The sequence below is a fragment of the Nicrophorus vespilloides genome, unplaced genomic scaffold (genome assembly GCF_001412225.1).
Source record: "Nicrophorus vespilloides isolate i.1.1-1 unplaced genomic scaffold, Nicve_v1.0, whole genome shotgun sequence".
NCBI lineage: Eukaryota > Metazoa > Arthropoda > Insecta > Coleoptera > Silphidae > Nicrophorus > Nicrophorus vespilloides.
This window is the reverse complement of record NW_017097240.1, coordinates 1-19145: the sequence shown is the minus strand read 5'-3', so window position 1 is coordinate 19145 and position 19145 is coordinate 1. Positions and strand designations below refer to the sequence as shown.

The window sequence follows — 19145 nt, the reverse complement described above, 5'->3', positions numbered from 1 at the left end:
TACTTTCTTTATGTAAATATATTTTGTAAATTTTTTAATATTTTGTTTTCTATTCAGACCTAAAACGTATCCTTGAGGAACTCCAAACTGGTGATATACTTTCAGCAATTTGATCAATGATTGAGAAGCAACGCTACTTATAAACACTATACAATATACCAGTGTTTCTCAACATATTTGTTTACTACTGCAACCCAATTGTTTATATTTTTTGACGTTTTAACACAATGTGACAGCTGTCATATTATATTTGTGCATAGTAAATTTTCGCTGAATAAATGTATGTGACAGAAACAGATAATGATTGCGGTAATTATAATTACTTGCTGAGGATAATCCAGTCGTGCGGTCTTGATGATCATATCCACGATGGCTGTGAGTCTTGAATATTCAGCGAGGCTCAAATGAATTATTTAAAAAGCCCGCCAGTTTTTTTTTCGAATTTACTTCCGCCTTCTCCATCAAGAACGTTCTCTCTTTGTTTTAGTACAACATTCAACTTCCATACGTTCATTGTTTACATTTTTCAATTTCCAAAACAACTATAACCTAAAACATTACCTTGAGGAACTCCAGATACTATTAGTATTTTTTTTTCATATTTTTTTAAATAAATTACATAAAAATTGCAACAATATTGTAACTATTAAAAAAATTATTAGATTTATTCATATAAGACCTAAAACATAACCATGGGGAACTCCAGATACTATTAGTAAACAATTTCCTTTTTTTTTCATAATTTCTTTATGTAAATATATTTTATAAAATTTTTAGTATTTTGTTTTTTATTCAGACCTAAAACGTATCCTTGAGGAACTCTATATAGAATTTTGTTTTTTTTTTTCATATTTTGTTATATAAATTACATAAAAATTGCAACAATATTGTAACTATTAAAAAAATTATTAGATTTATTCATATAAGACCTAAAACATAACCTTGGGGAACTCCAGATGCAATTATCTACAAATTCAAACTTAAACATCTTTTGTTTTTTGTTGATACTAAAAAGGAATTAATTAATTTGATTGACTAAATTTCTATGTTTTTTTTTCTTTCTATTAATAAATTCTTAAGATAAACTGATAATGAAACACGTTAGAAAACAGTGAGTAATTAAGTAAGTAGATTGAGTATATCATAATCGATGTGCAAAACGTAAACGTTGACCCAGCGTTCTTTAATGGATGAAAGGCGATGGAAAATGAACTCTCCGCGCAGTAAATATGACTCAGTCAAACGAACTAATTACCGAGTGCTTGATTTATACGTTCGAGGCCTGCATCCAACTTCAAAGCTTCCGTCGATAAATCATCGAGTCTGCATGACAATTGGACGGGCGCACTTAATAACACAAAGTTGACCCACTTTTCACCACAAAATGAACAACAAACAACAAACTAATTTGCTGTTCACCTTAAATAAAAATGTACAATCGTTAAAATCAAATCCATTAAATATAAATAGAAACACAACTTTTCTTTCCTTTTACCTCGTTAAAATCACTAATTCCATCATTCCATTATGTGAATCGATGAATAAAATAAAGCAGTAACATCATTATTTCCAATCGATTTTTTTTCTTCATTTTACAGCAGTAAAAATATCAATAATCGAGTGGTTAAAATTGAATTAACTTGTATAAAATTAAGTTTTATGTTGATAATTGATAAGAATTACAAATTTATTGCATTTCGTCAAACGAAAACACGAAAATATTATAGAATTACCCCGCGATTCCACTAGAAAGAAATGGTAGAAAATTATGGTGGAAACACTAAGTTTTATATGAATATTTGAAATTAATTGAATTTTATAAAAGAATATCGTGTAAATATTATGAAATTAGCTGAAATTACACGTACAAAGCTTAATAAAGCAATTTGTATGAGCCTTTATGTCAGATAATCAAGACGTCGCTACAAAGTCAACACTGTTCGTCAACTATTAACCTTTTTTGTATAATATTGGTTATCATATAAAACATATGGATATCAAAGGTTACAGTTATAGCAGTAACAAAAGAGTAATAAAATAATGTAATAACGTTTATTTATCGACGATCAAAGTGGGTCTCTTATTATATTATCTGTCAGACGTCAAGTGTCAGAATTTGTGGGGCGGAAAATCGATGATACAGAAAAGGAAATAGATGTTTTTTGTTCGATGCAAAAGGGAATCGATTACGTAACGTGTGGCATTAACGATGTTTGCGTCCGTCCGTTTCCAACGCTAACTTATTACGAACGATAAATCGGACGGATACGTGTGTATTTGTCTGTAATTCGATGCACGGGTCAACCTTTCCCGATCGAAGAATTAAAAAGAAACAACAGAAGATAATAGCGATGAAACAAATGAGTGTAATGATAGGATACGCGAGTCGTGTTATTTTCGGTATCGAACAGATGGCGTTTTTTCCCACCAGAAACTTATAATTTCATTTATTATTCTTATTTGCTCATTAATTTAAAACGTTTAGACGTGTTTTTTCTTCACTATTTTTTATTAAATTAAATATGACCATTTGAATTTGATGAATTACAATTTTAGTTAACAAACAATTAAAAATTTATAAAATTGAATTACTAAATTGAAAAGTAAAGTTTATTAATTCGTAAATATTAATAATTTTCTCTATATTTTTTGTCTTCTAAATTTAAGTTGGTAACTAAGTAGATTGAAACAAAAGAAAAACTGATGGTAACGGCAAAATATAGACACTATCTCCAGGGTAATTACGTAACGAGTTTTATTTGATAATCGTACGTTGTTGTCTTTTGTTATCAAACGCGGATCGCATGTCGTCTAGTAAAAATAGAAGTGAAATTAAAATATAAAGTGAAAATAAAACGAAACATTTTATTATCACTTTTTATTTTTACCTAAGCGCAAACATTTCATTAATTGCCCGCACGAAATATCTATGTACTTGCATAATTATATAGGAGAGAAATAACAAGTAATCAATTATGACTGAATATAAAATAAGTGTACTTTATGTTAAATGGAAATAATAGTTTTTAAGAACTAAAACAAAATTTTGTAATGAAATGTGTCAAAAATGTGACAGATGTCAAAAACAGTAAATTCAAGAAACGTAAGAACAAAAAAAGGAACTGATTTTGGATTGGATGTAATGACAATCATATTGTAATCAGATAATAATAGAAAATTTAAGATGATGTAGTTTCATAATAACCCATAGATGGCGATTCAAATGTCATATTTACATGTAAAGAAAATCGTCTTAAAACTAATTTACTTTAAGAAACAATAGATTATTCATTACTAATATTAATCTAAAATTTCTAAAATTCATTTTTGTCAAAAATGTCCTCACGTAATTAAAATTTTGAAGTTGGTAATTACGCAATCATATGACAGTTAAACTGAAGTAATATCTACTTTTGAAGTTTTTAAGGTTATGTTCTCCATCTTAATAGTAGAAGCAGCTATTAAGACATGCTACCAACTTGTATAATATATTCATTACATTTAGTAACTTTCACGAATGAATTAATTGCACCATTATATATCAGTATTTAATTGATGAAGAGAAACAATTTCAAATTTGGCGCGACTTTTTAATATGATTTTTTGTTAATAGCACCAATTTAAAGCGACCTCAGACTAGGAGATGTAAAAGTTGGTAATTATGCAATCAAATGACAGCTGTTCAACTAAAGTAACAGCTGTTTTTGAAGTTTATGTACTTTATTTAAACCGAAGAAGCAGTTGTGTAAACATATAACCAACTTAAATAAAAACATTCACTGTATTTAGTAACTTGACTGAGTGAATTATGTAACAGTGTTATAATTGATGAACGTTTCATTGCATACCTTGTTCCTCTTATCCAAAGAAGCTCCGTTCTCGACGAGCTTTCTCACGACGACCGCGTGTCCTTCCATTGCTGCGTGAAAAAGCGCCGTCTGTCCTTCAAAGTCGGAAGCATCAATGTCAATATCCTCCAGCGTTTGCAGAAGGAAATCTATTACGCACTGTCTGTTGTTCTTAGCGGCACATATCAAGATCGTGTGTTGTTTCTGTAAACAACAACAATACGTAATAAATATACATGATACAGTTTCTTATTACAAAATTTATAAAAAATAAATACATACTTTTGAACTACTTCATTATTAGTTCAAAAAAAAAGTTAGTTTCAAAAATCAACTAATGAAACGCTGGAAACAATTGAATTTTTTGTTTCAAACTAACATAGCCTTCTAGTGAATTCAATGAACTGCGAATCGGGAATTAATTTAGCGAATTTTTTTTAATCCGATTGAATTTATGAAAGCAGAATAAATAAAATAATTGATTTTTTTCATAAATATTTAAAAAAAACTTTTAAAAGCAACTCATAATGAGGTGAATACAGTAAAAAAATGTAATTACTTTTACGAAATTGATTTTGTCGAAAATAAAATATATTATCGTATGAAGCGAATGAGAAGTCCTTTTAGTGATGTAACACGACACAAAACAAACAATTACGTTTTCGTTATTTGTCGAATGTCCGCTCTATAATTAAATACACAAAGGGAGTTTGAACGCAGCAAAGAGGAGAGAAAACGGCCCTTTTGGTCGAACCACCAACCTAACCTCCACAGGGCTCGTTTTCCAATCAATACACACCTATATACACACCGAACCACTTTCATGCAGCTCGTAAATAATAAAAAAGGAAAACACGACTCAGATGGAAAACGAACAAAAAACACAAAAAATAAATAATTAATATCACCGAAAACGCTTACTAAATGATCAAGAAAGAGCGTATTTTGTTCCATCGCGTTAAGCAGTTCCGGTTTTTTTTTAACTTTTTTTTATCAACCCCTTTGAGAGGGAAGAACGCTATCTATACTCTAGTTTCCTTTCCGGATTCGCTCGAAGTGGAAAACAGAAAATGAACATCGGAAAACAAACTGGGGAAAAGTCCGGAAGTTCCGCCGCTGGCTACGATAAATGAGGATTTTAATGATGCAGGAAACCGATGCGGATCGAAAATAAATAAATCAAAACATCGAGTATTTATTTTAAGAATTAAAACATTGAGAAAATCAACTTAAAAAAGATGATGTGAAATACTTTAGTTTACATTTTTAAAGATATTGCATGGATTAGGATAGGTTAGATTACGTTCTGTATTAGGTTAGGGTGATTATGTTTGGTTAGGTTATATTATATGAGGTTACGTTAGACTTGATAATGTGCGGTTATGAAAAGAAAGGTTATGTTATAATCAAAATGTAGGAGGTTATGTTACGTTGTGATTATGTCAGGAGAGGTAAGGTCACGTTTCGTTATAACATATGTTGATTACGTTAGGATAGGTTAGGTCTTTATAAAGTGTATGAATATTTCAGGATATGTTAGGTTACGTTTGGTTATATGATATGAAATTATGTTAGGATAGGTTAGGTTACCTTAGAATTGATAATGTGTGGTTATGAATATGTTAGGATATGTTAGGTTACGTTTGGTTATATCATATGAGATTATGTTAGGATAGGTCAGGATGGAAGAAAATTAGGTTAGTTTAGGAAAAACAACGTTGTGATTGAATTTGATTAAGGTAAGTTTAGTTAGGTTATAATTAGATTTAGAGGTACTTCACAATATAACTAAAAGATAGAAATTGACATAATTTAGGTTAGGTTATGTTCTGATCAAAATGTAGTAGGTTATTACGTTGTGATTATGTCAGGAGAGGTTAGGTCACGTTTCGTTATAACATATGATGATTATGCTAGGATAGGTTAGGCCTTTATAAAGTGTGTGAATATGTCAGAATATGTTAGGTTACGTTTGGATATATGATATGTAATTATGTTAGGATAGGTTAGGTTACGTTTGGTTATATCATATGAGATTATGTTAGGATAAGTCAGGATGGAAGAAAATTTTGTTAGTTTAGGAAAAGCAACGTTGTAATTGAATTTGATTAAAGTAAGTTTAGTTAGGTTAGAATTAGATTTAGAGGTACTTCACAATATAACTAAAAGATAGAAATTGACATAATCTAGGTTAGGTTATGTTCTGATCAAAATGTAGTAAGTTATTACGTTGTGATTATGTCAGGAGAGGTTAGGTCACGTTTCGTTATAACATATGATGATTATGCTAGGATAGGTTAGGCCTTTATAAAGTGTGTGAATATGTCAGGATATGTTAGGTTACGTTTGGATATATGATATGGGATTATGTTATGTTAGGATAGGTTATGTTACCTTATAATTGATAATGTGTGGTTATGAAAGGAGAGGTTAGGTTACGTTTAGTTATATAATGAGATTATGTTAGGATAGGTCAGGATGGATGAAAATTAGATTAGTTTAGGAAAAGCAACGTTGTGATTGAATTTGATTAAAGTAAGTTTAATTAGGTTAGAATTAGATTTAGAGGTACTTCACAATATAACTAAAAGATAGAAATTGACATAATTTAGGTTGGGTTATGTTCTGATCAAAATGTAGTAGGTTATGTTACGTTGTATTATGTCAGGAGAGGTTAGGTCACGTTTCGTTATAACATATGATGATTATGCTAGGATAGGTTAGGCCTTTATAAAGTGTGTGAATATGTCAGGATATGTTAGGTTACGTTTGGATATATGATATGGGATTATGTTAGGATAGGTTAGGTTACCTTAGAATTGATAATGTGAGGTTAGGTTAAGTTATGATCTGTGAATATGCTAGGATAGCTTAGGTTACGTTTAGTTATGTAATTTGAGATTATGTTAGGATAGGTCAGGATGGAAGAAAATTTTGTTAGTTTAGGAAAAGCAATGTTGTGATTGAATTTGATTAAATTAAGTTTAATTAGCTTAGAATTAGATTTACAGGTACTTCACTATTTAACTAAACGATAGAAATGGACATAATTTAGGTTAGGTATACTTTGAATTTGTTAATTTTCTGTTTAAGGTAATGAAAATATTGAAGTAAATATTTTCATTAAATAATCTAGAGCTTTTGAAAACATGAAATACGTAACTCACCGAAGCTTCCAGCAAAAAAACAATGAAACAATGGCAAAACAAAAGAGAATGAAAACAAAATGTTTGCACGAACTAGAGAATCGAGAGATACAGATCGCAGCCCGACCGCGAGAAATCTAGCATCCGTTATGCTAAACAGAACGGCAGAAAAATACGAGGCAAATATTGTTTCATCATAAATACCAGACTAAACAGCGACCTTTCGCACATTTCCCATCTCCATCAGTCGTTCACATTTCATCCATCCTTTTCGTTCCACATCTTCTTCAAAAAAAATAAAAAGTGGTAAAAATATTGTTTGTTTTTGGACCCGACGTCGCGACGCAACGCCAAAAAAAAAAAGAAGAAGAAAACAAACAACAAATTTTCACAATAACAAAACACAAATAAATAAACGAATCGCGACTGAAAAAAAACAAAAACAACGCAATATTTTGACTTATCTGTCATCTGTCATCTTTTTGTGTTAATTTTTTTCTTGGTTAGTGATTTTTTTATGTAATTATTATTTTAAGTTGGTTAAGTTTAGTTACTTTTTTCCAATGTGACAACAACAAAAATATTACTTCAGCGCTTTCACCAGTATAAAATTAGTGATTTTAATTTAGTTATTGTTTTACGTTGGCAAACAATAAACGAACTGTTATTTTTCAATTGCTACAGCAACAATAAACATTCCGTTATATTTCACGGAATGCTTGTAATAAACTATTGTAATGCATATTTACGTGTGCGCGCTGTTGTTTTTAAATTACAATTTTTTAATTAAATACACGTGTTTGTCGTGTCGTGAATGCACGGACCAGATGATTATGATGATGGCGATGATGATGATACATGTAGGTTGTGTGTTTGCTGTAGCCTGTGAATTAATGAAAAGTCTAGGATGTTTGCTCACCTTGCTGGTAGCCTTTGTGCAAGCTCCGGTGTTAATTAAGAGTTCGACGGCGTCCCGATGTCCGTGGGTCGCGGCCATCAGAAGCGGTCGCATTCCATTCTAAAATGAAAACCAAAGTTACAACAAATTAGTAAATATTACAATAAAATTAGTAGATTCATTAGAAACGGCTTCATAGTTTCTTCTTTAATCTCACATTTTAGTGATTTTCTCAGAAACTATAATAGATTGAACAAACCCAAAAGACGCATATGAAAGTTGGATGTTTGGGGAATGTAGAAAGTATTCATACATTTCTGTGGTTTCATCCATTTGGCTGTAATTCAAATTTGAAAAATTGACATTCGAAAAAGCAGTGATTTCACATTTAATCATTTTCTCCGAAACTATAATACATAGAATGGATCCAAAATATGCATGTGAAAGCTGGATGTTTGGGAAATTTAGAAAGTATTCATACATTGATGTGGTTTCATCCATTTGGCTGTAATTCAAATTTGAAAAATGATTTCACATTTTATTGATTTTCTCCGAAACTATTATACGTAGAATGGATCCAAAAGATGCATGTGAAAGCTAGATATTTGAGGAATATCATGAGTGTACCTATAATACTGTGATTTTGTCAATTTAGATGTAATTGAAAAAAAAAAGAAAAATTTTCCGAGAAGCTTATTATAAGTGTAACAAATGGTAATTGCCGCCGTAAATAATATTAAATTGTTCCTTTATAAATATCTAATAATGTTTGAGTTATATGATCATTATAGAACAAAGTAATTGCAATATTTCAGTAACTTGAATTCTTCTTCAACTTTGAACTTTTGCACAGGAAAATGTATGTAAAAAGGTTGTGTTTTGTAGAGATTAACGTGTATGCACGTGGGATTTACGAGGGACAAAACTCAAAGATTAGTGTCGTTAGGATAGGAATTAACTTTACGGCCACTTTGGCACCGGATTTATTATCATTAGCCGTAACGAAGGCCGAAGCCGCGATTAATCCGAACCCATTATTTTAATTATGCTCGTCGACTAATGCACTTCACTCACTCCACGCTATTCCTACTATAATCCATCTGCTTTTACAATAAACATCAGAAATCGATAATATTACAATTTCCGTAAATTAAATAAAACGCAAATTACTCTAATGTACCATAGATTATAGCAAAACGCAAAGCGAAATAATGAACCTCCAAACATGCTAAACTTTGACGACTAATTGCAGTGAATCGGCGAAGATTATCAAACTGATAGTGGGCTCATTAAAAACGTCACTGTTTTGTCTTTAATTTCCATTTTCAATTATTCAATTAGCCTACTGGGTCATTTAATAAACAAAGCCATCATGTTTTAACAAACTTCAATTTTTTCATCAACTTTGATGTCTAATACCAGACGACCAGAGCAACCCACAAATCTACAGATACGCTTATTGGAAAGATCATAGTTTTATCTTCAATTTCATACATGAAGTTGAATATCCTCTACTTTAGAACTGAAAATTTTCAAATTAAAATAACGTCTTGCACCGAAACTTATACAAGCTACACACACACTTCCTACCATTGTTGCCTCGAGATGCGGCTTTCACGCGCGAGGAAGAAGCTGCGACGTCGCTCAAGCGAAATTTAATTAACTTCCAATTTGCGTCCTGAACTTTCCGTGTAATTTATTTCTATTTGCAAAAGCGTCTGCACACCGAACATTACCTCGCGGCAAAAACAACAAAAAAAGCAAGCTTTCTTTTCTTATTGCAAAACAAAAGAAAAGTTTTGTTTCTGTACAAGATGAAAGAAAAAAAACCGTAACATTAAATGCTTGCAATTAATAATGTATAAATGTATAAGAAAATGCAGTTTTCAAGTAACAAACAACAGCAAATCTGATGAAATTTGATGAAAACTAAGTTGTTATGAGTTGTTAAATTGCATTGGAATGAAATGAAATATGGGAAATAACGTATTCAATTATCGGGCAATATTTCGAAATCGTTGAAACGTTTTTTTTTTCAATAGATTTCGTTTCGATCGATTTGTGTTGTACAAATTGGATTTTATGTAATGAAGGCATTCCAATTTCGCACTCGAAAATTAATTTTCGCCGTTCGTTCAACGACGTTTATATAATACGCATTTAATTATGTGCCGCTAATTGGAAACGGTTCGTTTTCAATTTTACACAATTCCATTAAACGTTTTTTTTTTTCTCTTTCTTTGTTAATTATTATACAATTTGTGTCTCTTTTAGAGCATTTTTTTAATGATAATTTATGCAGATATTGAATTAACACTTTTTTATTATCATTCGTGAAGTGGATATTATATGAAGTTAATTAATTTTATGATTTTTTGCAGAATTCAAATTATGATTGACTAAAATTTGCCTTATGTAATTTATTTGATTACTGAACAACTATATAAGTTAAATTGGTAATTGAATATACGAAATAAAGGTAAAAGTGTGACCTTTAAAATGAGCCTACTGTCAAATGTATGGTAAGTTCTGTTAGTTTGTTGTAAGACGTTAAAGTTCAGAAAAAAATTGAAGTTTGATAAAGATTTGGTCAAGACATTTTATTTGATTACTCAATGATCACGTATGCTAATGAAATAAGTAAATATGATAATTAAAGATAAAACTATGTACTTTAAAATGAGCTTATTTCCAAATGTATGTTCCAAATGTTGGTTTCCTATAAGATGTTAAAGTTGAGCAAAAAAACTTGGTGAAGACATTTTATTTGATTACTCAATGATCACGTATGCTAATTAAATAAATGAATATGGAAATTAAAGATAAAATTATGCAGTTTAAAAAGAGCCTACTTCCAAATGTGTGGTACGTTCTGTTGATTTGCTATAAGACGTTAAAGTTCAGAAAAAAAATGAAGTTTAAAAAAATTGTAAATTTGAAATTAAGAATAATTTTTATAAATTACCTTATCTCTGGCTTCTATATCACAATTAGCCGCGATGAGCATCTCCATGATCTCCAGATTTCCACGAGAAGCGGCCCAATGCATTGGAGCTCTGCCATACTGAAAGCAAACAAAAAATAAGTAATATTAACTTCTCTATATTAAACGTACAATATTTAGATAACATTTTAATCGTCAGTTTAACGACCGTTATTTCAAGCAAACAGTTTTGTTCAGTCACATAAATACATTTCCACTGCGCAAATTTACAAATAGAATACTCGATAAACTTTTTGATAAATTTCGTGATTCGCCTCCAAAAACGAGTTTGGAGACAAACAAGATCAAGGAAAATCTTTACAGTTTGGGAAGAGGAAGAGATTCGTTAGTATTCCGTGTGCGGATGAGTGAGGAAATGCTAGGACGATGAAATAATATCTCTATTTGTCCGGAATTCATAAAATGCGCCCGTTTCTTCTTTTTGTGTGAAAATTGTATTCGCTTTAGGCTCTCAAATCTCCACTAACATGAGCGTATCTATGGCTAAACGCATACAGAGTTTCCGGGGGATTTGAGTTACCCACGCAACGGTGAATTCGCTGGAAATGAGATTAGAAGATATAAAGTAGAGGAGGAAAAAAACGGTGAAATGAAAATCTGTGTTAATGCTGTAGAGATTTCCATGTGGACACGTAATAATTTTATACAAATCCTACGTTTTTTTGTTCACTATTTGTAATATTTCTACTTTATTGTTACGTTAACAACGCGTTAGTTAAGTAATTGTTCTATAAATCACCATGGAAACAAAATTAAAAATTGACATTAAAACATTTAACAATGTGTCAAATGTCATTGTCACATTTGACGTTGACAATGATAGTTAAAGTTAATGTGACATTTTTCATGGAAAAATGTGAGGTTATTTCATAATTCTTGTATCATTGAAATATTAATGATATTGTAATAAGAGTCAATGTTAATTGACGTTTAAATTGACAGTTAAAACAATGAAATCTAATGTCATTGATACATTTGACATTGACATATTTAACGTTGACAGTTAATATGACGTTTTTCGTGTCAAAAAGTGTAAGGTTAATTAATGATTACAGTGTTTTGCAAGCTGCTCTTCTTGCATAATGTCGGATCATTGAAACATTAATGATATTGTGATGAGAGTGGAAACGCGTGTGCTTCCGTTCCAAAATTGATTGCTAATAATTCATCGCACGTGAAACCGCGGAAGAGGAAGGAAGTAGTCTCCTAGTCTCCTCATCCTTTTGACGGATTCCCCGGAGCGCTCAAATCTTAACTAATGCATAACTCTCCGCTGAAAGCCTCTGCGAAAGGAGAAGACTGTTAACTTTATTAGCGTGACGCATAAAGAGCATCCACACTGAAAGATCTTCAAGATGAGGGGAAAAAGTTTAAAGTGCAAAAAAAATCGATAGTGAGTTTAAAACTAGGTTGTAGTACTCACGTTGTTCCTGCTGTTTATATCTATTGGTTCTTTGAGAATCATTCGTACTACATCCGTCTCGTTCTTGATGACTGCTTCATGCAGGATCAGATCGTTCTTCTGTATTATCGCTCTGCGCTTCAGCTCCTCCGGAGTGGTTGGAACATGCCTCATGTCCTGCCGTCCCTGATGCTCAACGGTCATCATTATTTCATATCCTGCAACACAATTTTCGGTTTCAGGTAATGCTCAACTCAACATGGAAACTGCTTCAAACTGCTCAAATATACATGAAGTTTATAATAGAAAAGTTGAAAATTGTTGAACTCTAGACCACTAAATAATAACATTGCTTTTTATATGACAAAATCTTATTGCTTTTTAGAAGATTAAAAATTTGTTAATTTGGACTTTGACAAATGATAAAATTGACAAGTTTTCTAGACTATAGTTTTAGCTTCAATTGGATTATTCAATCATCTATGTGCTCATCATCATTCTCGAGTTAAACAACAAAATGTAAACACACACAAATCTTCCAACTTTTTCAATTTTAACAACTGATTACAAGAGAACCACGCAAGTTACAAAGACGACTCTACCCATATGTTAAAGCCTATACTTTAAGCTTTAATTAGGTTATTCAACGACCTAAGTGTCTATTACGATAATCGAGTTATACAACAATATTTTAAAAAAGCACAAAAAAAATCAAAATTCATTTTTCAGTTGATTTCAGGAAAACCACGAATACGCCACTATACACGTTTCATGGCCTATAGTTTCGGCTTTAATTGGATTATTCCATCATCTATGTGCTCATCGCATTTATCAAGTTATGCGTGGAATCATTGCTCTTTTTTTATTGTGGATGTTGCAAATTCGTTGCTCAAAATTTGACAGGAAAAAAACCACGAACATCACAAATATCATTCCGCACACATTTCACAGCTCATTGTTGAAGCTTTAATTGGATTATACAATGATATACGTGTTCATCGTGATTATTGAGTTATACGTTAAACAGTATTTTGTCGATAGTTCGAAACATGTTGTTCAGATTTCGTTTATTATTTACAGAAAAACCATGAATATCATAAAGATGAATTTAAATATGTTTTATAGCTCATAGTTTTAGCTTTATTTTGATTATCGAATTATCTAAGTGCTCATTGTATTTATCGAGTTATGGGACAATATGTAAACACTTACGTGTATTCGAATTTAACAGCTGATTGTAGTTAAATTAATATTGTAATTACAAAATATTTAATTGCGTTTTATAGCTTATAGTTTTAGCTTTAATTTGATTATTCAAGTATACACGTGCTCTTCTTAGTTATCGAATTATAAGAGAATATGTAAAAACATAATTTTGTTTGATTATTAATTTTTAATAATTAATTATAGGACCTTCATTGAAATTACAAAAATAAATTTATATCATTTAGTTAGTGTATTGTTTTTGCTTTAATTTGATTGCTTAAACACTTATGAACTCAACGCGGTTATCGAGTTACACAATAAAATACAAGATTACTTTTAAATATTTTAAAATAAGAAAACTCAAATTGTTTTCATTCATAACAAAAGCATCTTATATAATCCATAGCCAACTATTTTATGCAAGATTTTTTTACGTTTTTTCTCTATCAATTATTTATATTTACATGAAACGTCGGACTTGATTAAAATTGTATACACTTCGGTGAAACGAATACATCGCAAAAAAAAAATAACGTAAGCTTTTCAGTCTATGAGAAATGTACCTGGAAGCAAGATCAAAGACATTTCTGCGTCTGCTCCAATTTGGTGAAGCGGGAATAAAAATGAAGATCACAAAAGAATGAAACAAAACTAAAAAAACAAGAGAATTATAACTTTTTTTTTTTTTGAAAAATCTTCGCCCGCAAATAAATATTTCAAATCCGAAAATAACACAACATAATTAGCCAATAAATTATTGGTTTTTTTCCTCGAGATTTGGCAGAGAAACTCCTCCACTTCTCTCTCTGATGGATGACCTCTTGATCACATTTGTCTTCACCACCTCTCTTATTTTTACCTTCCACCTTTCTATTTTTTCGCGTCGCGTCTCTTTATTTTTACACACTTTTATCCTATTTATATAAATATCTAGAGAAGATGCGCGACCCGAGCCAAATCCGCTCTCTTCGCATCTCCAAAGTTCTTTCAGCTTTCCGTTATTTTGATCCAATACAATCCGAGCGCATCCTCTCAAAGTACGAAACGCGACGGGAATGGAACGCATCGTGAGGAATTCTCACATTCTTAGCCAAAAATAACAATACCTGAGCAAAAATAACAACAGAAGAGAAGCGAAGTGTTTTGTTTTAGAAAACAAAATAAAAAACACGTAATGTATACACAGTATGTGTGATTATTTCATTTGTTTCTTTTTTCAATTTTTGTTGAATCATCGTTGTTTCGCTATCAACTATTGTCCACAGCACACTTTGATTTGCTTCGTTGAACTGTCAAATATCAATGGAAGATATATACTTTTGTTTTATCAAAAACACAAAACAGAATATGTGATTTTGAAGTGGGGATTCCTCAAGGAATTACACTTTGTCCTATTTCAAAGAACTTCGTAAAAAAAAACAAAAAAAGGTAATTTTTGTTGATATTAATTAAAAAAAAAACAAGTGTATACATTATGTGTGATTTATATAAACATCGTTATTTCATTTGTTTCTTTTTTCAATTTTTGTTGTATCATCATTGTTTCACTATCAACTATTGTCCACAGCACACTTTGATTTGCTTCGTTGAACTGTTTCAAATATCAATGGACGATATATACACCCATCTACTTTTGTTTTATCGAATTTATTAAGTGGGGATTCCTCAAGGAATTATACTTTGTCCTATTTCAAAGAACTTCGTAAATAAAACACAAAAAAATATTTAGATATGACAATTATCAAGATGTGATTAATTACAAAGTTAATTTTTGTTGATATTCAGAATGCGGAAAGGAATTTGTAATTTTTCTTTCTTTCTTTTTTTTGCTGTGTTTACAAAGCATATTTCACTTGTGGAGATGAAGAGAGAGGGAAAAGGGAATGCAACTTTAATAAACGTGGGACACAATGGCGTGAGTTGGTCGGAAGGAATACGGAAATGAAGAGAAGGAGAGAGAGAGGAAAAAAAAAGCAATATTTCTTACGAAAAATGTTGGTGAATTTATTCCGTTCACGAAGTTCAATGCTTTCTAAAATATTAAAAGAAATTGTGCTTTATGTTTAAACTTATTTGCATCCGCACTATGCGAGGTCTAGTTGAAAATAAGCGTTGAAATAATGTTGATGACCCGGCGCATCCACTGATAATTGATACATTGAAAGTTTACGTAACATACAATATCCAATTTCAACGAAAACTGAAACTTTCAATTTAATAAAAAAGCTTAGATTTTCGCTATGATCCGCCGCATCCACGACTATTTGAAACTCGATACAGAAGAGAAACACGAAGCAAAGTGTGAAACGGCAGATTCCAGTTTCTAAAATACTTTGTGGACATCCGAAACTCACCATAAATATAATTCGGCGAGACAGTCGTTATTTATATGTAGCGTGGAAACGCGTGTATCTTGAATAAAGTATGACTTATGGATCTGCACTTGTCTTTTTCTAGTAGTCTAGTGTATAATAATAAACAACGAAAAACAAAATTACAACAAAAAAAAAGAGAAACGTCGATTCCGATTACATGATCATAAGCAAACTCGTAAAACTTTCCGACAAATTCACAAATAATACATGAGTTTTTTTTTATGTAGAGTAGAAAAATGACAATTTATTGATTTGTGAACATTATGGAACGTAATAATATCGAATTGGTTTATTTAGGTAGTATTCAAAAGTTTCAGGAAATTTCAGTAATTTTCAGGCACCATCAAAATTGATGCTAGAATCGTTTCATAGGGTTCATTTGAAAGATGTCTGTCTATAGTTTACGATTCTTTGTTGAATTATGTAATTATATTACGTGGTTATCCTGAAATTTATGAAAACGTGAAGAGGTTGGAATGACACTTTTGACAGCTCGTAGAAGATGAATGGATAAGAGTAGAAAACTGGAAATGGGCTTGTTAGAAATGTGAATCTTCTAGCTTTAATTTAAGTATTCGAAGATCTAATTATGTTAGAGGATTGTCGAGTAATTTACAAATGAATACATCGTAAATCATCGTTTCTTGGGCAACTTTTGTTGCATAATAAATTAAGAATCGGTGACGCCCTCCTTATGCAACAATAAAAATTCATAAAAGTTGCGTAAGTTTCTAGTAATCAAGAAATAAAACGTTAAATAACTCTTCAAAGCGCAACATTCGTTACATAAAGAGTTGCCCAATGCTACTTGATTATGCCTTAGAGCATTTTCAACAACGACACGTTTAACACTTCATAACAGATGAACGAATATTAACAGAAAGCTATCAGTAGGCTCGTTGGAAAGGCAAGAGTTTCAGCTTCAATTTGAGTATTCGATGATCTAATTGTCTATTACTTAAGTCGAGTAATTCAATAAAACGTTAAGACATTGAAAAAAAACGTAACTTTTGTTAAATGCAGCATTACTTACAAAACAATAAAATATGAAAGAAAACTCACCTGAATTCAAACGTAAGTTAGAAACCAAAAAGTTCTTTTTACAACTAATCTGATGATGTTTATAGGAGGCTCTGAAACAAACGAACAAATGCAGGATTTCAAATTAGCGTTGCTCTAAGCCTTTGTGTGTTTAATTGAATTCCTATTTTTGAAATCGAGTGTGTGTGTGTTTTTTTACGTTTCGTCGTGTTGTGAGAGTTGAAGCTCTTCGTCCAAATTGAATCCCGAATTGCCTTATAAATATTCATTGAGGTCTGATCGACTGATCAATAGTAAATGTTTCGAAACTACAATCGTTTTTTTTTTGTTTTGTTTAAGTATATTTCGAGTGCCCTTTGCGGGATTTCATGAGCCCTTTGGGAAATGCGAGAGGTGAAGTGGAAATGTTGTTGGTTGCATTGTTTCGAGTCGTCGGGATTCATATGTAAATATGTATTAACCAAAGGCTTTGTCGAGGAGAGAGAGAAGGTTGGAAAAGGCGACAGAGGACTGCGGAAAGTAGGGTCGTAGGGAAAATTGAGCGAGCGAGGAAAGTAGTGGTAGCAGCAGCAACGACGTACACACGAAACTCTCTGTGAAGTTGAAATCGATACATGCAAATTAGCTTTAATTGTTGCGGAACGGAGTTTTGTTTCCGCACCTACACTACACACTGTTTATTTCCTACAGCTTTTCCTTTCACCACCGCAAAGAACAATATTGACGCGTTCTATATAGTGTTTGTTTTTGTTTTATTTATATAATTTTCTTTATGTATCGCTCTTGAAATTCGCGAGAGGAAAATAATGAATCGGCGCTTCGGAAAACTCGCGGAAAATCACGTATATATTCGCTGCGTGCTCAAGTCGACGTACGTGGGATCATATTCTTTCCATCGCTTTTCCCTCATCTCTCATTTTCATTTCATCGCAAATGCAAACAGATTATAAATCACAAAAAAAAGAACGATTTTATTAAATTGAACCCGTATTAATTAGAAACAAATATTGAACTTTTATTTAAAAAAAAACTTGGATTAATTGTACAAAATCAATTGTCAATACAAATTAGCAGTTTATTCACGGACGAATTTGCATTTTAATTTATTTGGATACAAAAAAATCGTAAATTTAATTAATGAAAATGTAATTATTCAATGTCTTCACATTTTATCGTTTTACTCAAGAACCACAAATCACACAAACATAAATGAATATACTAATTAAAGATAAATATTTAGGCTTTTTAATGAACCTAATTATAAGTTTGTGTCTCTTATAATTTATCTGTAATTCATCGTCAAAGTTACAAGTTTCTGGTGTTTATGGTATTCTTGTAATTAAGAATGGAAAAAATATGAAATACAGTTTTTACATTTTATCGTTTTACTAGATAACCACTTATTGAACGCTTAACAATTAACATTTTAATGAAAGAAGAGTAAATAACCTTTCCAATAAGCCTAAACACAAGATTTTGTATTTTATGGTTTTGCTGTAATTAGCAGTCAAAGATCATAAAAATATTTTTATCAAACGTCAAAGTTTTATTGTTTTACTCAGTAACCACATATATAGATATGAGTGAATACTGTAATTAAAGATAAATAAATAAGCTTTCTAATAAGTCTACTATTACATTCATCTCTCACTTTCATTTCATCGCAAATGCAAACAGATTATAAATCACAGAAAAAAAGAACGATTTTTCTTAATTAAATTGAACCCGTATTAATTAGAAACAAATATTGAAGTTTTATTAAAAAAAAAACTTGGATTAATTGTACAAAATCAATTGTCAATACAAATTAGCAGTTTATTTACGGACGAATTTGCATTTTAATTTATTTGGATACAAAAAAAATCATAAATGTAATTAATGAAAATGTAATTATTCAATGTTGTCTTCACATTTTATCGTTTTACTCAAGAACCGCAAATCACACAAACATAAATGAATACACAAATTAAAGATAAATATTTAGGCTTTTCAATGAACCTAATTATAAGTTTGTGTCTCTTATAGTTTATCTGTAATTCATCGTCAAAGTTACAAGTTTCTGGTTTTTATGGTATTCCTGTAATTAAGAATGGAAAAAATATGAAATACAGTTTTTACATTTTATCGCTTTACTAGATAAGCATTTATTGAACGCTCAACAATTAACATTTTAATGAAACAAGAGTAAATAACCTTTCCAATAAGCCTAAACACAAGATTCTGTA

At 30.9% G+C, this 19145-nt stretch overlaps 1 protein-coding gene across 1 annotated transcript in view; it reads right to left on the bottom strand.

Annotated features, from left to right (window-relative positions):
• Window positions 1-16992, bottom strand: part of LOC108559491 (ankyrin repeat and death domain-containing protein 1A-like) — a 22746-nt gene extending 5754 nt beyond the window's left edge. The window contains exons 1-5 of the mRNA XM_017916789.1: window positions 16942-16992; window positions 12320-12516; window positions 10858-10956; window positions 7914-8012; window positions 3849-4052 (exon numbers count right to left, since the gene is read on the bottom strand). Of these exons, the coding sequence (XP_017772278.1) occupies window positions 3849-4052; window positions 7914-8012; window positions 10858-10956; window positions 12320-12505 (588 nt within the window). The 5' untranslated portion in view covers window positions 12506-12516; window positions 16942-16992. The remainder of the gene's footprint in view (window positions 1-3848; window positions 4053-7913; window positions 8013-10857; window positions 10957-12319; window positions 12517-16941) is intronic.
• Between the last annotated feature and the right edge of the window lie 2153 nt (window positions 16993-19145).